The 22,099-nt window shown below is 50.6% G+C and overlaps 1 protein-coding gene across 3 annotated transcripts in view; it reads right to left on the bottom strand.

The window, feature by feature from the left end:
- IL6R (interleukin 6 receptor) overlaps window positions 1–22,099 on the bottom strand; it is a 61,723-nt gene that overhangs the window by 10,432 nt on the left and 29,192 nt on the right. The window contains exons 7-10 of one of the 3 annotated variants that reach the window (XR_002122239.1): window positions 13,780–13,832; window positions 12,634–12,703; window positions 9,981–10,074; window positions 3,663–4,685 (exon numbers count right to left, since the gene is read on the bottom strand). Coding sequence is in view for 2 of the 3 variants with exons in the window: in XM_019627368.1 (XP_019482913.1) it covers window positions 4,439–4,685; window positions 9,981–10,074; window positions 12,634–12,703; window positions 13,780–13,832 (464 nt within the window). In the remaining variant the exon portion in view is untranslated. Of the gene's footprint in view, window positions 1–3,133; window positions 4,686–9,980; window positions 10,075–12,633; window positions 12,704–13,779; window positions 13,833–22,099 lie in introns of those variants that run through there. The other 2 variants (XM_019627368.1, XM_019627369.1) reach the window with 2 other exon arrangements.

A 22,099-nucleotide genomic window follows, 5' to 3' on the forward strand; every position in this document is an offset into this window, starting at 1 on the left:
GCATAGGATGGTGGGCCACCTCCCCCACCCCCCACAACTGAAATTGAACATGGCACCTTGAGCTGAGCGGCTGCGAGCTGCCGACAGGTGGCCGGATAGCAACTGGACTTGGAGCTGAGCTAGCTGCACCCTCCACGACTAAGACTGAAGGACAACAACTTGGCTGTTCCTCTTCCCCAATTCCCCAATAAAATCTTTTTTAAACAAAAGGAAAAAAGAATGCAGTGCTTGCTGTTGTGATACCGTTAACAACCCCGTTCAGTAAACAGTGTTCTGGTGAACGAGGGCCTTTCCGTCTCCCCGCACGCCCATCAGCTGGCAGTGACGGCCAACGTGGCAGGAGCACCCACACCCCTTCCAGAAACCCCAGGACTCATTTTGGGAAATGCTTTCACAATGAGTGTCTTCTGAGAAACTGCTACTTTTTTTTTTTTAACTTACCTGATTTTTTTTCGGAGGTAATTTCATCCTGCATTAAGGGGAAGCCCACCCCAAAAGGGTCCTATTTAATTTTTTTTTTTAAGATTTTTTTTTTATTGGTGAATTGGGGGGATGGGAACAGTGCTGGGGAATTGGGGGAAGGGGGACAGACAAGTTGCTGTCGTTTTGTTCTTCAGTCTAGTTGTGGAGGCACTGTGGCTGCTGGCTACACACGGTATCCCATGGCAACCCACTGCCACAGGGGCTGCAGCCTACACCGTCACCGGTGACTCACAGCAGCCCACTTCCAGGTTGAGCCGTTGTTCAGCATCTTAGCTGGAGAGGGCAGTGTCACTGGCCCTCATATGTGGGATCCGAACCGGGGCCCTCTGGCGTCCCAAGCCAGCTGTTAACCATCGCGCCACTCGGCCGTCCCGGGTCTTATTTAATTTTAAACCCACCTTTCCTCACCTCTTTCCCCCCCATGAATCAGGCACATCTTCCCTTTAAATAACCCAGGTGCCCAAAGCATAATTACATCTCAAGCATATTTTTAGAAATTATTTATTTCAAACATTTACAATTTCCACTTTAAATGCAAAATAACTGATACAAAGAAAAAAATATTGAAAAACACACCATACTGACCCTTTGCCCCATATACAGACATCAGACTTTGGTATTTGCTTTTAGGTAATTAGGTAAAAAAAAAAAACAAAAAACCTAAAACTATTATTTCTCTCCAAAAAACTAAAAGTTGAGGTATTGTATTTGACAGATATGTGATCCCCATCCAAAAATGGTTTCTCGACTAATTAACAGCCTTGCTACACGCTGTTCCAATTGTTCCCTTCTAAACAGTTCTTCGTTTGAGCATATGTTCATAAAACTGACAGTGTTCCTTAATAATCATTAAGGTTGCCATAGAAACGTGCCGGTGCCAGACCACGCAGAGGACGCGATGATGGAAGGACCTTTAGGGGTCGCTCAGGAGTGTCAGGCACAGAACCTGAGCCAGCTGGCCTCCCATCCACAGCCCCACTGCCCACGGCTGCATGGAAAAGCTGCACTCCATGCTCACCATCTAAAGGACCACCGGTTGCCCCTGCCTCTTCAAGTTAAGATCAAGTTCTCATCAACTCCACATGGAGCCAAATGCCAGACTCCTCCCTAACTGAGTCAGCCGTAGATGAGGCGATATAGCTTAGCACCAAAGCGGCCAGGCAAGACATTCCTGAACTTTCTGCAGAAAACCACAAACCATGACCACTCCCATCCTGCCCCACCAGGCTCTGTTCACCACCAGGTGGGGTTCCAGCAGCAGATTCCACACCTTGTAATGGTGTCCCCCATCCCCCACAGGACGAGAACTAGGGAACCAGAGACAATGTGAGCTCAGAGCCTGGGGTGCAAACGCCAGGGGCCGGGGCTCCATCACAGCAAAGGGCTGGCTCTCAGAGTTCCCACTGGCTCGGTAGACAAAGCCAATGCTACCTCCTTGATACTTAACAACAAACATTTCATTAATGCTACAAGAGTTAATGACCACTTTCGTTTAGACCTTGAACCAGCCTATTTTTAACTTTTCCCACCCAGCAGGATAAGTTGTCATGTTTCACATAAATTGTCGCCATCCCAACATTTCACATCCGGCTGTGTGGCAGATTGCTACAGATATAAGGTGAGTAACATCATTGTTGAGAATAAAAGGCAGCACGTGAGCTGCAAAAACACAGGTAAGAATGACCTGTGGACTGCAACACATGGTCACAGACCATAGATTTGAGGACAGGGAAGGCTTAGGGCGTATACCTGAGCAAGGCCTGCCACCCGGAGAGGACAAACACCTTTCCTTTCCTTCATTTACACTAGCTTATGAAAAAGAAAAGGGGAAAAAAAACCCTCTTCAATACAAAAAAAAAAAAAAAAAGCAGTTCCGTAACAATAATAATGAAAGCAATAACAATTTAGAGATCAAAGCTGCCTAGCTCTCAGAGACCGTGAGCTATCTGAATTTCACATCTTCCACCAGCTCATCTCCACCTGGCTTTGGTAATATTACACATGGGTAAAACCTTATTAAGAGTTAAAGAACCGGGGGAAGTGGGGGGGGGCACAGAATCACCCTTTCTCATGCAGATTCTCATTTTTTTATATTTCCCTTTAACAGCATTTTTGCTGTTCTCAAAGAAACTTGAAAGAAAAAATAACCACCTGCCTGACTTCTGTCAACTTGAAAGTTGCTTAAGCAGCCAATGGGGCCTGAAACCGACAGACAAGGCCCCCAGAGAAAATCACTACTTGCCCAAGATAGTAACAATTTGAACCCAGCAAACAGTAACTAAAACACAGTCGTCTCCATCCTTTGCCACCTGTCTGGGGCTGGTGGTTGTTTTTTTAAAAGGGCGGACTACGAGAAAAGTTTGTGATCTGGTCAATTTCGGGGGGTGCAGTTACAATTGATCTTAATTAGAGCTTCATTCGGGGACACCCCGTGACACTTGAGGGTCCTTATCTGGGTAACCACTCACATCACTGAGTTTTCAAAGCCAGGGCAGAAGAGTGAACTGCAGTGGTTAGTGGCAGTGGCAGAGTCCTGGATAGACATGTGGTCGGAGCTTCAAACCTAGCTGAACTGAATCAAATTCAAGGAACAAAATAAAAAGGGGAAGGCACTAAGGTGAGGGGTTTTTTTTGTGTGTTTTTTTTTGTGTTTTTTTTTTATGTACTCCCTCTGATAACCGAGCTGTCAGGGTGGGGATTTTCAGCTGACCCTGCTTGGTAGTCGTGGGAGGTCTGCTTTCCAGCGTCACCACTGGGAGCTGGGCACCATTTCCTTCACAACCGTCTGGAGGGAGTCATGACAAGCTGCTTTTCCCCTAAATTAGAGAAGCAGCAGACAGTTTTTTCACTTCTTAAGACAAAAACAAAATTTAGAATGAAGCCAGAATCTCTTCTCTAACCGGGGAAAATTTTTTCTTCTTCTTTTTCACTTGACTCAGCTTGTGCCAAAGCGATTGTGCTCCGTCCCCTCCCACCCCGTTATTTATATACTGACTTCTCGGCTAATACTGGGGTCACCCACCCTCTCAAGATAAAAGCCAGCAGTTCTTTAAAAACCAAATTAAAATACATTCTTGCCGGGTTCTTTTGTCTTTTCACATAAATATTATCTCCCCTAGTTTCTCAGGCTCAGGTGAAAACCAAATAAACAAACCCGGAGTGAAACATTTTGATCTCACCAGTGGCGGGGGCCCTTCCCAAGCCAGGTCTCCTTTTGGGGGTGGGGGGACATGGAGAATATTGTTTTTCAGAGGCTTTGTCCCCCTTAGCCCGGTTACACGAACGTGGAGACCGTCTCCACACCCCTCCTTCCTCTCGTGGGATCCGTGGCTCCAGGGTTCATTCAGCAGGCGCCTAAGGTTAACATTCACATTTTAACAACAGGTTAATGAGGAACTAATTACAATTCCACTTCAAACCAGCAGGTCCTGAGATATACTATTCACCCGCCCCCCTGCAGCTGATGTTCAAGGGTGGCAAACAAAGGCAGTGAGAGCCTGGGGTTTCAGTCTGGGTGCTGAAGAAAAGCTGCCCTTGGGCCTAGAACAGCTGGATTGTGCAGGCACTTGGGTTTCAAGAGTCTGAGCTAAGAGGTGACACTGTGCTGACGGCCAGGAGATAGGCGACGGGAGGTCTTTGGCTGGAAATCCATCCCAGCTCCTGAGGGAGCAGCTGGTAGAGATGTGTCCCCACCAAGCCGGGGGTGTCCGAGGCCTCCACAGCCGCTCCCCGCTCGGGACCCGAGTTCCTTCTACCCGCTGAAGCAGGGCGTTTGGGGGAGGCTGGTTCAAGGACGCCACCACCTCTTCCTTCTGAACAGGCCCAGCCCGCGTGGAGCCTTCGGTGAGGCGCCACGCACCTGAGATGAGCCAGAATGGCAGTGAGAATCCAGCTCGCGTCCCTCACACAGTTAAGCAGGTCTGACACCCCCCGCCGGCCCGGTGCCACTGGCCGGCTATCTGGGGAAGAAGTAATCTCTGTTGCTGATGTCATAAGGGCTCTGGGGGCCCCTGGCATCTGGTTGGCTGTGCCTCAATGTGTTGTCCGACCCGAGGCTGCTGGGAGACACTGGCGGGGAGATGAGCGGGACCAGCACTGGGGTGGGCTTGGGCCTCTCGGGGACCAGCTGACCCAGGGAGTAGGGCGCGTGCATGCTTGCCCCGCCTTCTTTCAGAGCCTGCAGCTTCCACAGCTTCTTGAACCTTCACACAGACACACAAAGACAAACCACACAGATGTTTAGTGATGGTGACGCAGCCCAGGGAAAAACACCAACAGCTGGCCAGGGCCTGGTGGCCTGGCAGCCCCCGCTTTCGGGTCAAGAGAATGTTAACGATGGATTTCACCAGCTGTTTTTGTTTTTTTTTTGTCACCAGGAATTACACAACGCGCCAAAGAGGTGGGGGTTTCAAAAACACCCGCAAGAGCATAGGGATGTCTTGTCTGTCCAGTTTACAAACAGGGAAACTTGAGGCACACGTGAGAGTGTCCCTTTATAGCACTGAGAGTTTCATTTGCCCTGTTCCAGAGGCTGACCATAGGTACACATCAGTCCCAAATCCATTTACGGATGAGAAAGAGAGGGAATTCTTTCAGTGGGGAAGGAAAACGGGCCTCTCAGTCAAACTGAGGCTGGCAAGAGGCAGATCATTTGCGACTGCCATTTAACAAGGGGGGAAGGGCTGACTGCCCCCTCAGCAGCCCTGCTGGTCCTCCCGCTTCCAACATTCCCGTCCTCCCCAATCTTGCCCCCACGCTGGTGAGTTCTCGGAGCCTCAGCCGTGGGCACCATCTGGGCACAAGTGACTCATCTGACAGGAAAGTCTATGTTCAACAGGAAGGAGATAGACATCTCTCTGATCACAGCTTCGTTCACCCTGCTCGGCTCTGGGCCCAAAGCCATGGCTCAGTAACTGAGAAAAGTCACTTGACAGCCCAAAGAAAGATGAGATGGTGATCGCTATCTTCAAAGGTACAATCAGGTCTCCTTCCTGGAGGGGCCCTCTGACAGCAACTGTGCTGGGGGCCACTCGTCTCCTCCCTCCTGCCGCCTACCGGGTCACCCTACTGACTTGCTTGCTGCCCAGTAACCCCCCCCCAGCGGGAGCAAAGGGGTCTCCGTCGGTCCCACAGAGTGTCAGCAACTCCAGGAAGGGCAGGGAGGGCGGAAGGGAAGCCAACATCCAAAACAAGGGTTTGGGGGTTTTCCTTGGCTTTCTTTTTATATCGACAGGCTATTCCTGCCCTTGTTATAATACATAATTGATAGTTGACCCCCAACCGGCCACTGGCTCTTAGCCTGTTATCCAAAGGGAATAAACAACTGTAGAAAGTTTCCTGAGGGCTTCACCAGGCAGGCACTACGCAGGAAGGGTGCACAGCAGGGTCTTACTGGAGCTGTGCTGGGTCCTTGGGTGGAATTCTCCTCCCCCAGGACCAGGCGGAGGACAGAGTCATTACACTCTCGGTTCCTAAGTACTCGGAGCCTCTGACCCAGGAATTCCACTCCTGGGAATCTAAATAGCATAGCTATGGGAAAGGCTTTATGCACAAAGATGTTCAGTACAGTGTTGTTTATAAAAAAAAGAACAATAACCCAAATGCCCCCGGAAGGAGGCTAGTTAAGTGAACTCATGTACACTCGCCTAATGGAGGAATCTGCAGTTCATTGAAAGTGAGGCTGACAAAGGATTTGTAATAATGTGGAAATGCTCATGTTGTAATCCATGCCCCGTTTAGAAGGCAGGCTACAGAATAAGCATGGCTCCGTAAAAACAAACAAGAAACGATGCAAAGGAAAAAGGCTCAGGAAATTCGTTAACTGTCACGTGTTCTTGATCTTGGTGCTGACTGCACGGCTGTGTTCATCTTGTGAAAAATCCGTGGAGCGGTATGTACACGTAGGACGTGTGCTGTTTCCTGAGTGGTTGTTAGACTTGTATCACATTTTACATTTTAAAAATTAACAGGGGTTGTCTTTGCACAGGGTACGATATTTTTCTTCTTTCTGTTTGTCAGTATGTAGCCAGTTGCCGGTAGTTAACAAATAATCATCTCCCAAAAAAGTTTAAGTCTCTGTTGACATTACTTAAACAGTAGGGAAAGTTTTTTTCCAAAGCAACTGGATGGATAACTGAGAAAGAGGGGCTTTCCTCCTTTTGAAATACCGGGGTGCCAAAAAAACGTATACACGTGACTTGTATTCATCTTTTGTTATCGGAATATATTGAGTGTTACAATTTTAATCCAGTTTTCTCCTTTCTTAAAATGTACATACATTTTTTGGGGGGGCACCCTCTGTATTTAGAGGAGTGAATGAGATACTTTCTGAGAACCACTAAGCTGAAGGGGCTTTGATACATCCAGCCTGGGGGTGTCCACACCTGGCACGGCCCTGCAATAGGCGGGGGTCTGAGCAGGGCTTGGGGGCCAGAAAGGCTGCCAGGCAGGTGGAAGGAACAACAGCCAAGCCACCAGACTTCATTTGTACCTCAGCCTCTACCTTTGATCGAGTTTGCACATACTACGGGCCTCAGAAGGTTTATTTAAAGAACAGCATCTACTGCTGAAAGAAAATTTTAAAAACATGCACAATAACCCTCATTCTTTTTAGAAAATAAGATGTAGAAACCAAGACCTAGGGAGAGGAAGTAATTCCCCACCCCCAGGGCCACGTGGGTACCCACTGCCCAGGATGCCGTGAAAGTCCCCCTGGCCTCCACTGTGAAAGTGGGAGAGTGTGTGATTTTAAACTAGTGGCATGCGACACTATAGTCGATACAAAATGACTGAAATCATTGGCACGTACACACAGGACGTCCTCACCTAACAGTGTCAGTCCATTCCAGATAAGTGTGCACAGGAGTCATCCTCTGCTATGAGAATCCTATTTTCCCAGGACAGGGGAGCATAAAATAAAGGGTCCAGGGAGTAGAGTGGGAACAATTAGCCCCTGTAAGTCGTGACGTCCATTAAGCCGGTTGTATGCTCTTTTCAATGGCACACTTAAATGTTTACCAATTATCAGCAACACCGGTGGAAAAATATTGAGGGCAATACTATGCTTTGCATGAAACACCAAATGGATGTGTTAAAAAGAAAAACATGGTGTCGTGGACTGGAAGGGTGTACTTGAAACTGCCTTTCACACTGGCCTGTTGTCATGTACGTGGTCATCCTGACAGTCACTGCGCTTCAGTCACTACGATACTCCCAGACTCCAACAGGGCCCCTGAGTTCCTACTCTTTTCTTGACATGAGGGACTTTGGGAATAGAGGGGTTTTTCATCACTTGAAAGAACTGGCCTCTTCCCAAACAAAGTTGCCTTATACGGGAGAGAATGGAAATTCACAAGGCTAGGAAATAAATTCCCGATATGTTCTCCACACAGGGCACGGAGCCTCAAGGGACTCTGACTCAGCCAGTGTCACATCAGCAAACCAGGAACGTTGTGGCCTGTTCCCAACCTGACGCTTCTCTGCTAGTGGTTCACAGCCCACCAAGATGGCAGCGCTTGTAAACGGTGCCATTGGCCAGTGGTGGGCTGATAGGACCAACTGGACCTGCTCCGTAGCTGACAGCAGGCTAGCATGGTGGGCTGGGGCTCGCAGGGCATCGGTTCCAGTCCTGGCTCTGCTAATAACAAACCGTGTGTCCTTGGGCGAGTCATCTTAGCTCTCAGGGCTGTGTCCTCATTTGTAAAAGTAAAGAGTTTGACTAAATGACCTGTAAGGCCGTACCAAAGGGCGTGAGCTCTGAGTTTGCACCTCGGCCTTACCATGACTAGCTATGATCACTCCACCCCTTTCAGCTTTTGTCTCCTCATCTGTTAAGTGGAAATCAAAATATTTACTCTGTGGGGTCCGTGGTAGGTTAGGAGAAAGGCCCGTCGAAGCCCTAATGATGTAGAACTAGAAATAGGACACAGAGGTATGTGCCCGAGGTGAGGCAAGCAATCCCTTAGAAGGCAGGAGGAAGACCACTGAATGCTGGCATAGGGCCTCTCTGGCCCAAAGGTAAAAAAGACAGTGAGTTCTCAGCTTCTCCAAGGAACTTTGTCCACTCGCTAGGAACCTTACCTTCTGCACACCCTTTGGACACTCGCTCACTACTTCGCTGGGAAATCAAAGTGGCAATAGCCCTGAACACAGCTGCGTTGTCACCTTGCTAATCCTCCAACCCTGACCACCTTGGGGTCAGGCTCTCTCAGGGTCACTGTGAGAACTCACTGAGCTAACCTGTGGAAAGCTTTCTGCCAAGGTCTTACCCTGCCTCTCCAAACACCCTCCAACACCACCTCTCACAACCGCCAACGAGAGTCTCTTGAAAGTTACACACAAGGTAAGAGAAAGAAAGGACAGAGTGATGTCCCTCCAGTGTGTTACCGTTGTAATTAACCACCAACCAAAGTCGGGGTCCAGCCTGGCTCCTTTTAGGGCCTCAGCACATGCATAAGTACAAGTTCCTGCAGTAAAATCATAAACGCTGCAAGTTTCCTTATTGCCCGTTCATTGGGAGCACTGTTGGCTGGTTTTTCTGCAAGCTTGGGAGTGAATGACAAAAACCAGTGACCAAATGGAGACTGAGAGAGAGAGAGAGAAGGAGAGAGCCTGGGAGGGAAGGGGTGTGAAGCTACAGCTGCCAGGGCGCCAACTCAGCCCAGGTGTTTCCCAACCATGGCCGGAGGAGAGCACCGGACAGAACATTTGAAGGTGGCCCACTACGGCTGCTTGTTTTGAGACATGGAATATTCCCGAGGATGTCTGGCCGGGCACCTCAGGGCTACCTGTGCACATCCTGGTGCTTCTCACATGGCCCTTCAGTCACTGTAGCTTGTGGCTCTTGGAGGCGAAGCAAGGTCACGTCATGCGGCAATCCCAGAACATGAGGTGTTCCTTCAGTGTCTCTCATACCCTCTCCCCTTGGTTTTCACAGCCGGGTTTTCCTGGTTCTCCTCCTCCCTCTCAGGCCACTCCTCGCCCCTTCCTCTCCTTCTCTTCCCCCTCTACCCCACTTTTCGGTGTTGGGACCCTGGAATTCCACAGGGTACTGTCACGGGCCTTATCCCTGTCTTCTGCCAGGCTCCAGCTACCACCTACAGGCAGCAACAATCAGAACTGTCTACCAAAGGTGTCCACATGGGGTTTTCACAGGCACCTCAGACTCAGCGGCCCCAAAGTAGAACCGTCGTCTTCCACTCGGCGGTTCTTCCTCCAGTGTCCCCAGCTTTAGTTAGTGACACCACCTTCTGCCCAGCTGCCAAAGCCAGAAGCTTGAGGGTCAGCCTGGATTCCTCCCTATCCTTCCTTCTCCTCATCTAACCTGCCATCAAATCTTGTCAATTCTACCTCGAAAACCTATCTTGAATCATTTATGGCTCTCCAACCCATCGCCACCATCCTAGCCCAGGCAACGTTAGCTCGGTCAGAAATGTGACAACAGCACAGCACAGGGCCTACCCCCCGCCCCGCCCCCCGCTCCGCAGGACCCATCTCACCTCAGGATGATGCCAACACAGAGGGACGTTCCAAAAGCCAGGCTTCCTCCAGCCACCAGGAAGGTGTACAGTGGTACCAGGGAAGGAGCTGACACTAGAAAAAAAATAAAACAGGAGGAGTAGCAAAAGGAAGAGGAGAGAACCACTCGGCTGGTGCTGTTAAAAGCCTCAAAGGAGGGGCCGGCCGAGTGGCTCAGTTGGTTAAGAGTGGGCTTAAGAGCGTGAGCTCTGAGCAACAGGGCCACCGGTTCGATTCCCACATGGGCCAGTGTGATGCTGTGTCCGAGCTGAGCTGTCACTGAGCTGCCAACAGGTGGCAAGATGGCTCAGTTGGTGTAACAATAAGATTGCCTGTTCCATGGCCCACCCGCAACTAAGACTGAACTCGGCACCTTGAGCTGAGCTGCCGCTTGGATGGCTCAGTGGATAGAGCATGTGCTCTTAACAATAAGGCTGCTGGTTCGACTCCCGCGTGGGATGGTGGCTACGCCCACCCGCAACTAAGATTGAACACAGCACCTTGAGCATAGAGGCCACGAGCTGCCGACGGGCAGCCAGATGGCGACTGGCGCCCTCCACAATGAAGATTGAAGAACAACTTGGCTGGTCCCCTTCCCCAATTCCCTAACACTGTCCCCCTCCCCCAATTCCCCCCAAAAATATTTTAAAATAAAGCCTCAAAGGAACCTCACCCCTGGAGAGGAAACAGCTCTGCTAACCAGCAAGCCACTGGACACGCTTACCAGTTTCCTGGCCAAAGCCACCTCTAAAAGAGTCACCCCCGGCCTCATGTGACAGACCCCGGATTCTGCCACTTGGCAAGAGATACACCTCAGACTCCCAGCTTCTGAGCGCCTGCGGCCAGCCACAGACGCCCACTCAGTTTCAGAGCGGCTTTTCTAGTGGCGTTCAGCCTGCCCCCACCAGGCACAAAGTGGGCAAAAAGCAGAAGGCTTTGGGGACCTCATTGATGTCAGGGGTGCTCAGGAAGTATAAGTCAAGTATTTGGGTGCAGTGTTCTCCATTGGAGTGTCATTTCTTGCCTGTCTCCCCACTTGGTCCTCAAGCTCCCGCCATGTGACCTCGACTGGTTCTTTCACATGCCAAGCTCTCTCCTCCTGGGGCTCAGCACACACATTCTGCCACCTCCCCCTGAACACTTTGCTGCACCCCTTTTCTGTCCAGTCCCTACTTGGCCTTTGGGTCTCGGCAGAGGCGAGGTCACTTCTTTTGAGCTGTGACTCCTACTCCAAGCTGGGTAAGTGCCCTCCTGGTTACTTGTCCAGCTCCACCTCTAGTCCGAGCCTCCTCAAAGCAGGGACCACATGTGTGTTTTTCACTGTTACTCCCGGCTGCTCACGCGGTGGCTAGCACAAAGCAAGCTCACCAACATATCTCTTTGAATGAACGAAAGAACAAACTAGCTTGCCAAGCAGCCATGTCCCTTTGCAGAGGGGTCCTTCCTACGGTTGCCAGAGAGAGACCCAGGACCAGCCAGAGGGTACATCTAAGCAAAACCAGGGAGGCATCAAGCGCTTCAGTGATCAGTCGGATTTCTAGGAGGTATCCAAGTGGACATGTCAGCTAGGCAGTGGGTGCGTGAGTCTGGGTCTCAGTGGGAAGGTCAGGGGTGGAGGCATAACTCTGGGAGTCATCAGCCCATAGACGCCCTTGAAGGACACGGGGCTGGATGGGAGTGGCTGGAGAAGGCTTGGGGTCCCCTTCTCCACAGTCACCCAGGCACTGCTGCCCCAACCTCCCGCCATCCCATCCACATCATTCAAGGTTCATTACAAATGGCACCTCCACCTGGAACTTTCTGTGACTCCCCCAGCTGGACATGCTCTCTTGAGTCTCGACAGCCCACGTGCTTTAGCGAGGCCTCCCCCCTTGGCTGGTCTCACACTCTGCTCTGTGTTACAGTTACTCCTTTACCTTGTCAGCGCCTGGCCAGGGGACTGCAGACCCCTGGGGAACGGGGGTGGCTCAATTCCCTGAGTCCCCAGCAGAGCTAAGCTTGGCCCCAGGAACCTAGCAGGTCTTCCCTCGGTGCGCTGCATGAGGGAGGGCTTTGCAGCCGGATGGCACAGCTCGGGCAGCCAGCACCAGATGCGGGCAGAACTCCGCCCAGGTAATGAGGCCAGAGGCTTCCTCAGAAAGCCCGCCAGCCGGCCATCAGATGGAGCTGCTCATGACTGCACCTTGGGGCCCTGGACCCCGCAAGTCTCACACACATAGCAAGACAAACACAGGGCCTGTGGGCTTGTTCGGTGAAAATGTTGCTGAGTTTTCCTTGCCAGGTATAGGGAGTCAGGAACCCTGAAATCCAAAGCTCCCCAAACCAAGATTTCCCTCCACGTGCGTCCCATTTCCAACTCCAATCGTTTTGTTTGTAGCACATTCATTGGTGCCCTGGGCCAACTGTGAAATAGTTCGCCGATTTGTCTCATCCTTCAGAGGCGCCCCCTCGTTACATCTTAGCTAACACCACCAAACTGGGATGATGAGGTAATAAACAGATATTTCTGCCATTGGCCCTTTCCATTAAGCAGACCAGCCCTCTGCCAATATTCCCAAATACAAAAGGACTTTCTGGGGAGACAAGCTTCTGTGCCCCTTAGGCCCCAGGAATACAGAACTATCCAGCGCTTACCTGGGATGCTTGTTGCATTTGTAGATTCATTAAAGAGAGGGCTTTCATAGGCTTCATTTGTATTAAGTGCCTAAAAAAGACATTTGTCACTGTAAGCCCGATTCTGCAGATGTCACCACCTTCAGGAGGCAGCTCAAGTGCCCCTTCCAGCCCCTTCCTGACGCCCCCCAAGCATTCCTTTTTCTCTCTCCTGTGCCCCTCCAGTCCCGACCTGTCACTCTCAACTCTTGCACTAGTATCTGCATCATGTGTACCTACAGCTTGCCCGTTCCTTCCCACCTGCCTCTCCACCAGAAGCATCAGAGCGTGGCACCTTCCCCGGTGGTCCTGGATCTGGGGCCAGGGCGCAGGGGCCACCGCTTCCTGGGGAAAGCACAGACTAAAGTCCTGGAGCCACCAAGACTAGCTCTGTGACCTTGGGCGGACTTCGTAGCCCATGTGGCTGTCAGTTTCCCCTCTCGTCAGGCACCCTGAATCTCAGTCCATGTAAGGATCAAATGAGACAGCATGTGCACGGCGCAGAGCCTAGCTCACCTTGGCAGGTTCTCAGTCAGCACCAGGTCCCCTACGCCCTGTGTTGGGGCTCTCTGGCCCCACGGGCCTGGACTTCACCCTGGATGTGTTCCCGCCATCCCAGAGAGTCCGGCATGGACTGTGGGTCCAGGGCAGGACCCAGGGGTGCTCCCGGGGTAGTCCAGCTCCTGGAGCCGCTGAGCTCCCAGCTTAGCCTTTGGGAACAAGGATGCCCATTGGGTGGGAAATCAGATTACTCAAGGATTTGTTAAGCAGTTTCAGAGGTAATCCTCTTTCCAGATCGTTATGACACCAGGAGTCCACAGCAAAGGGCTCAGAGGAACTGAATCTGAGTCGCACGCTAAGCCAGTTAGCGGTGTCCTGAAGCTCAGAGAAGAAAGAGCAACCACTAGACAGGGGGCGGCTCTGCAAGGCAGGCCAGCGCGGCTCCAGACTCCACAGGGCCACAGACTTGGGCCAAGACAACGCTATCACCCCATCTGGCAGAAGCTTAAAAAAAGGACCTGTAACGTGGCAGAGCTGGGGTTTGAACCAAAGTCTGTCCGGTGCCAGCCCACAACGCTAACCACTAGGTGCTACTGCCCTGACCTTTTTACAAGAACAAGCGTTCACCTGCACAGTGGGGAACACCTCCACCGTGGTCTCAGCTGGAGGACTGCTGGATTCTGGGGAGAGAAGAAGTGTCCTTGTTAATGGTTCATGGACCCCAAGTCCTGTCTGATGGGCTACAGACACAGGATAGAGTTCGTCACAATGTTATCCAAAAGAGCGTGATGTTGACAATAACCAAATAGCCAACCCCATAAGGGAGGAGCTGCATCAGTTATGATACAGACATATATTGCAGTAGCCTCTAAGAGTATTTTAGAAAAATGTGGAGGACATGCTGTCACGTCAAATGAAAAAATGCAAGGCAAGAAAAAGTTCATATGGCTGGATCCAAAGTGTCTAGGGAAACATATTTATATCATTGTTTATTGTATGTCACCTTATATACCATGATACACAGTCACACTCAGGAAGAAAAAACTGGAAGGATACATATCATCGGGTGTGAGCACTCCTGACATTTTAATTATGATGGCTGTAGCTGCCCCTGCTGTGTCATATACAGGAACGTTGTTAAGAGAATAAATCCTAAGAGTTCTCATCGCAAGGGGAACAGTTTTTTCGTTTTTTCTTTTCCTGTTTCTTTTTATTATTTCTATATAAGATGGACATTAGCTGAACCTATCGTAATCGTTTCACAATATAGGTAAATCAAACCATCGAGCCATATGCCCGACTTCTCAATAAAACTGGGGAAAAATGTAATTAAATGAAAAATAATGAACATTAAAAAAATGTAATTTCCTTCTATGCACCTTTTTTGCAATAAAAAGCATTTCACATAAACGAGTTTTTATCTGTCTGGGTGGGCTTAGTACGTGCTGACCGAGAAGGGACATGGACCGGGCAACCTCCCCAGGCCCCCCCTCCCTGGGAACAGTGTGTCTACAGAAACCCCCAAGGCAGAAGGCCAAGTATCAAAGTAAGAGTATTGACACGAGGCCAGGCATAGCGGCAAACACAGGCCCAAGGGACCGGGAGCCAAACTGTGACAGGCCATGCTCTGGATTTTAAAATATTTTCTGAAAAGTTCATCAGTTTTCCATCAAGAACTTAAAAATACCAGAGCTGTCAAGCCTTCCTGAACCAGGAGGAGAATAGCCAGCAATGGGCGGAGGAGAGGGTGACCCTGCTTTTCTGTTCAGGACAGAATTTCCAGCAGGAACATGCCATCCTCAGAAGCGGGGAACACCACACACTGGCAGCACTTATGGGGACATGAGAGCTTGTTCAGTCTCCCTCCCGATCATACAGAGAACACACAGAGGCCCAGAGAGGGAGAGCAACTTGTCCAAGGTCACACAGCAAGTTAGCACCAAATCATCTTAGAATCAAGGGGAGGGGCCTGTCTCGTATTCCTCTGTGTTCCTCCCAGCCGAGCCTACCAGAGGACATTTCGACTCAGAGCAGATGACTTAAGGGTGAACAGAGGGTGTGTGGGACTAGAATGAAAGCTAAAACCAGGAAACGGGGCAGCACTACATAGAAAATATGGCTGGGCCGGCCGAGTGGCTCAGTTGGTTAAGAGCTCGCTCAAGAGTTTGAGCTCTGAGCAACAGCAGTTCGAGTCCAGCCTGAGCTGAGTAGCCGCTGAGCTGCCAACAGGTAGCAGGATGGCTCAGCTTTAAAAAAAAAGAAAGAAAATATGGCTGACCTTGGAAGGTCATTCAGTCCAGTGGTTCCCAAACCCAGCCCTGCTCGGCGTCATTTAGGTCCCATCTTTGACCTCCCATCTTTGACCTATGGCCTCATTCAGAATCTTGGGGATGGGACCCAGACATCAGGGTTGTTGTTTTTTTGTTTTGTTTTGTTTTTTTAAAGATTTTTATTGGGGAATTGGGGGGATGGGAACAGCGCTGGGGAATTGGGGAAAGGGAACAGACAAGTCGCTGTCGCTCCGCTCCTCAGTCTAGTTGTGGAGGACGTTGCTCCACTGGCCCAAGTTGGCACCATCATCGCGCTCTTCCCGGGCGAGGCAGATCAGTCGCCGGCTTCTGGACGGCCGCTCACTGCGGCTGCTGGCCGCTCACGCTGGCTGCTGGCCGCTCACGCTGGCTGCTGGCTACACACGGTAGCCCATGGCAACCCACTGCCACAGGGGCTGCAGCCTACGCCGTCGCCGGCGACTCACCGGCAGCCCAGCTCCAGGCTGAGCTGCCGCTCAGCACCCCAGCTGTAGAGGGCAGTGTCACTGGCCCTCACATGCGGGATCCGAACCGGGGCCCTCCGGCATCCCAAGCGAGCTCTCAACCATCGCGCCACTCGGCCGGCCCACATCAGGGTTTTTAAAAGCCCCCCCCCCAGGGGTGCCGGGTGGCTCAGTGGGTTATAGTGCAGTGCTTGCTGGTTCGAAACCCACATGGGCCAGTGAGCTGCACCCTCCACAACTAGATTGAAGACAACGACTTGACTTGGAACTGATGGGTCCTGGAAAAACACACTGTTCCCCAAGAAAGTTTAAAAAAAAAAAAAGACAATTGACGCAACTCTCAAGATTAAGAACAGAGAACATACCTACCTGGTAGTGTACAACATGGTGACTATAGTCAATGATATCGTATTGTATATTGGAGAGTTGCGAAGAGAGTAGTAGATCTTGCAAGTTCTCACCACAAGAAAAACAACGTGTAACATGAGTAGCAATAGGTGTTAATTAAACTTACTGTTATGACCATTTCACAATACATACAAATATCAAATAATGTTGTACACCTAAACAGCTACAATGTCACATGTCAATTATAGCAATAAAACTGGGGTGGGGGTGGAGGAAGACCAGAGAACATAAAATATTTTTCTAAAAAAATAAATAAATAAAAGTTTTAAATTGTGTATTAGGACCAATTAAGATACGGGCTACTGGGCGGGGCTCAGGGATTGGAGTACAGAGAGGGAAAATAGGAGTGGACTGAGAATTGAGAGGAAAAAGAAAGAAAAAACAGAGCCAGGAGGAAGCAAGGAGAGAGGGGTGAACCACAAAGCCAGACACTCACAGGAAGTCAGGGGAGGTCAGACAGGGGGACCCACAAGCTGGGTGCCAGTCAGGGTTCTTGTTCTTAGCTTGCTCTCTCCCTCACTTCACACCTCCCTTCACAGCCTGTAAGCCACTAAAAAGAAAGTGAATCACTCTTCCTCCATTGGAGCCAAAAACAAAAAAAAAAACCCAAAACACCAAGAAACCTCAATGAGCAGCTGACAGTGTCCTGGGGAGACAGAGCTCACCTCCAGCTGGGTCCCATCAGACGGGGCATGGGTTTGAGGCAGGGCAGCGTGGATAGCTGTGTGGTGTGAGGTTGCCAAACTGTCTTTCGTTCTGAGCGTCTGCCCTGGCTTCCGCCTCTCTTTTGTGAAATAATTAATAGTGATGGTAAATAGCAATAGTTACTTTTTACTGAGTTGTTTCATGTTACGTCCTTACGGAGCGAAATTAAACGTTGGCGACCTTATTTGGTCCCCAAAACTCTTTGTGAAATTTTACAGACCTGTGGAATCCCACAGTCTAGGGGTCTCTGAGCTATGCAGAGAGGTTGGGTGGACAGCCAGGAGGTGAGAGGAGGTGACACGGAGATGAGCTGGACGGAGGGCACGGCCTGAGGGCTGAAGGACACGCGTGCGGAGGTGCTGGGCCAAGTTCAGTCCAGCTGGAGGGGACGTGGTAAGTGAGGGAGGGCCAGGCACCAGGGCCAGGTGAGCAGGCAGCCAAGAAGGGCCTCTGCACAAGCTTAGGAGTTTGAACTTCACCTCGAAAGTAAAGGGAGGTGGCTGTGAGCTGGAGAGTGAAGGGGGGTGTGGCTGTAGGCTGGGGAGTGACGGACAGGCTGGCAGAGATTTAGAAAGATGCCAGTAGCAACGGTGTGGGCGACCGTGCTTGCACACCAGAGACAGGAGTCGATAAGGAGGGGGTGTTGTAAAATGAACTCCCCCAGAATGGGGTGGCCAGGGGGTTTGAGATGACAACATGTAGCTGCAGGGATCCAGGCCAGGGAGACCCACCTGCTTGAAGGGTCCCCCAGCACCCCTAAGGCCTTGCAAATGCAAACCTTTAGCACCTCTTCCGACCAGCATGATTCCCAAGAATGGGTCTGTTCTGCTTGCTACCTGTCACTCGTGGTCCTAATTATTTTCTGGGCAGAGGTGAGCAGGGTATGAGACGGAGCGAAAGGGATTTGGACGACCAAGAAATAACCCTCTTGGGCCGGCCGAGTGGCGCGATGGTTAAGAACTGGCTTGGGACGCCAGAGGGCCCCGGTTCGGATCCCACATGTGAGGGCCAGTGACACTGCCCTCCACAGCTAAGATGCTGAACAACAGCTCAACCTGGAGCTGGGCTGCTGTGAGTCGCCGGCGACGGCGTAGGCTGCAGCCCCTGCTGCAGTGGATTGCCATGGGCTACCGTGTGTAGCCAGCAGCGTGAGCGGCCAGCAGCCACCGTGAGCGGCCAGCAGCCGGCGACTGATCTGCCTCTCCCGGGAAGAGCGCAATGATGGTGCCAACTTGGGCCAGTGAAGCAACGTCCTCCACAACTAGACTGAAGAACAAAACAACAGCAACTTGTCTGTTCCCTTTCCCCGATTCCCCAGCGCTGTTCCCATCCCCCCAATTCCCCAATAAAAATCTTTAAAAAAAAAAAAGAAGAAATAACCCTCTGATGCCCGATGGGCTTTTCCCAGGCACTTTGCCTCAAGCTCGCTTTGCGAAGGGGCTCTTGGGGACCTCAGACTTGCTTGATGCCAGCCCTGTCCATACTGTCAGGATAAATTTGGGAGAACTCCCACCCTGGAGAGGGCTGCTGACCAGCTTTTTTCTGCCCTGACATCGGTGGCCACAGTCTCAATGAGTCACTGCGGCGGGGGCTGTCAGCAGTGACCTGGCCTTGTTGGCCAGCACGGACCCCCAGACGTGTGACTCAGGGCCCCACCCTCATACAGGGAACACAGCTGAGACCACAACCTGTGTGTGACAAGGCCCCAGCCTAAAGGCGCAGCACCCGCTGAAGTCCCCATCCCTCTACCCGCCATCCTGTATCTACCCTCACTCTCATGCAGGCCTTCCAAGGTCCCCAAGAGCCCCTTCCAAGGCCTGTCCCACTCGGACCTCCCACACACACACCTGTGCTCCGGCCTCCCCTTGTTCACAGTCCATGCCTTGGCACCTGCTGTTCCCTCTGCCTATAATCCTCATTCTACCTGGAACTCTCTTACACAGCCAAGGCACAACTCAAATGTCGTCTCCTCCAAGACGCTTCCCTGCTCTCCCTAAACTGCCCAAGAACTGTCTGTTCCACAGCCTTATCACACTATGATACAATGAGATGCCCCCCAGCCAGCCCCTAGCATGTACTGTAACCACTGGGAAAGCGCCCTCAAAATACCCACTCCACATCCCCCTCACTTCCAATTCAGTGGACCCAGGGTCATGGTACCCAGGGCTGGGATGCCCACACCCCCACCCTCTTCACCCCAAGCACCAACCAACACGACACTGTAATTGCTAATCCCCTACATCTGCAGTACGGGTTATTTTTTCTAAAGAATGTTTTTTCACTGGACTCATGAAAACTCTCCGAAGGGGATAACATAAGTCATGTCATGTCTACTTTACAGATGGCAAGATTGAGGCTCTGGAAGGTAAGCCAACTTGGCCAAGGTCATATAAGCTGATTCCCAGGCCCAGTGTATTTCCATGACCTCTGTGTCACCACCCCCACACCTAGGCTGAGAGGGAGGGACAGCCTGTCTGTCTGGGCTTCGAGATCTGGAGGTCCTTGGGGTCAGGAGGCCCACTGATGCTGTACTGAGTGCACACACATGTCCCGAACAGCCAGATAACTCCAGTCAGTGAAACCACCTAACCTTGTATTCTACCCTCCCTCTCATTTTCCGGAAGCGATCCCCAATTTCCAACCTAATCCTTCTTGTATCAGGGTCATCCAAGTTTCTCTTGCTCTGACCTCAGGGGAGAGGGTAGCAGCTGGTTCTCTCTTGGATATATTCACCACTGCCATTTTGAAGACACCCCCCCCCAAAAACCACACATTACAGGATGGGGAGCTCAAACTCTTTAGCAGCTTCTGTGAGAAGAAGCCAAGTGTTTGGTCTGAGCTCACATGGTCACTCTAGCAAGTCACAGAAGCACAGTGACCCAGGGCTGAAAAGTCGGAGACGGAGCCCCTCCTGCTACACCATGTCCCACTGTGGGGAGGACAACAATTTAAAGAGGAACATCCACCAATGAGGCCACATTCAGGAGAAGGTGACCAGACAGGTGAGGAACCCACAAGCCACCCCCATAAACAGTCTGGGAAAGAAAAGAAACCCAGGCAGGTGCAGGTCCTCTGGGAATGTTCCAGAATTCAGAGAGCGCAGACTAGCGGACTTGTCATGGGTTAACCCAGAGAGCACGGCCCAGTGAGGCCAGAGTGGATTCACATAAGAAAAAACTTTCTATTTAACACAGAAATTTCTCCAAAGAAGATATACAAATGGCCAATACGCACAGGAAAAGATGTTCGACATCACTAATCATTATGCAAATGCGAATCCAAACCACAACACCACACTCATCAGGATGGCTGTTATCAAAAAAAAAAAAGAAAGAAAGGAAGGAAGGAAGGAAAGAAGAAAGAAAGAAAAGAAAGAAAAGAAAATAACAATGTTGGGTGGGATATGAAGGAATTGGAACCCTGTGTATTGCCAATAGGAACGGAAAATGATGCAGCCACTTGGAAAACAGCATGGCGGTTCCTCAAAAAATTAAACATAGAATGACCATATGATGTAGCAATTCCCCTTCTGGGTACATACTCAAAAGAATTGAAAGGAGGGACCCGAACACATATTTGCACACCCCTGTTCATAGCAATAGCCAAATGGTGGCAGCAACCCAGGTGTCCATCCACAGGGGAACAGATGAACAAAATGTGGCCTATACACACAATGGAATATCATTCAGCCTTAAAAAGGGAGGAATTTCACGGGGCGGCCGGTTAGCTCAGGTGGTTAGAGCACAGTGCTCACAACACCAAGGTTGCCGGTTCGATCCCCACATGGGCCACTGAGATGCGCCCTCCACGACTAGATTGAAAACAACTATTTGATTTGGAGCTGATGGGTCCTATAAAAACACACTGTTCCCCAATAAATAAAAAAAAGGGGGGGGAATTTCTGACACTGGCTACAACATGAATGAACTTTGAAGACATGATGTTCAGGAAAATAAGCCAGTCACAAAAAGACAGATACTGCACGATTCCACTTACACGAGGCGCCTAGAGGAGTCAAACTCTCAGGGACAGAAAGCAGAATGGTGGTTGCCAGGGGCTGGGGGAGGAGGATGGGGCCTGAGTGTTTGATGGGGACAGAGTTTCAGTTATGCAAGATGAAAGAGCCCTGGAGATGGGCCGTGCTGGTGGTTGCGCAACAATGCAGGGTACTTCATGCCTCTGAACCGCCTACTTAAAAGTGGTTACCATGTACATTTTAAGTTACGGATGTTTTACTACAATGAAATTTTTTTTTTAAGAAAGAACTCGCTAACTGTTCTTGAGGCTGTCTGTGACCATCTAACTTGAGCAGCTGAGATAAAAGGAAGAGAGGTGTCAGCCCGTTTCCAGAACGTTCCTTCTGCGCAATGCTGTAATGATTTTCTCCCCGGGCAAGGGCTCCCAAGGCCATGTTAATGTTTAGCATTCAGATAGTGAGTGGGCTGTGGCTCAAAGTGCATACAAATCATACGACTACGAGTCACACGATCTAGCCTGAAATGCTGTGACTTATTGAAAGGGTCTTCTAAGTGAGATACAGTAGTTAGGCGTCCCTTCTCATTCAGGTCTTAGTGAGAAATAAGCTTTTGGGAAGAGGGTCCAGTAAAAAGCTGCCTCCACACTTGATGGACAGGAGATGGGGCCATCACCAACCGAGGCCAGAGCCTGCACTTGACATTGTGTACATCTAGCCAGAAAGACGTCCTAAGCTCCAAGCCTGCTCCTCTAGCTCCCCTGGGGCCAGACAGACAAGGACCCCAGGCTGCAAAGCCAGGTTAGAGGAAACGCCATCACATCACAGCATCTATTCATCCATTCTGGGGTAAAAATGTGCAACTCACATAAAAACCTTCTCCCCAGGACCACGGGTGGCAGAGAGGAGCAAGGGTAGAGATAGGCCTGGACAATGGAGGTCATTTCTATCTTTTCCTTTTTATCTATACGCAGTAAATGGGTATTGTCATTTATTTTTAAATTGCCTGGTATTAAAGAACGGCTAATTGGGTTTGCTTCTGCTGCTAGGCTAAAGAGATCCGACACTGAAACAAGCCTGGAAGCCAT

The sequence above is a fragment of the Hipposideros armiger genome, unplaced genomic scaffold (assembly GCF_001890085.2).
Source record: "Hipposideros armiger isolate ML-2016 unplaced genomic scaffold, ASM189008v1 scaffold_729, whole genome shotgun sequence".
Classification (NCBI taxonomy): Eukaryota; Metazoa; Chordata; class Mammalia; order Chiroptera; family Hipposideridae; genus Hipposideros; species Hipposideros armiger.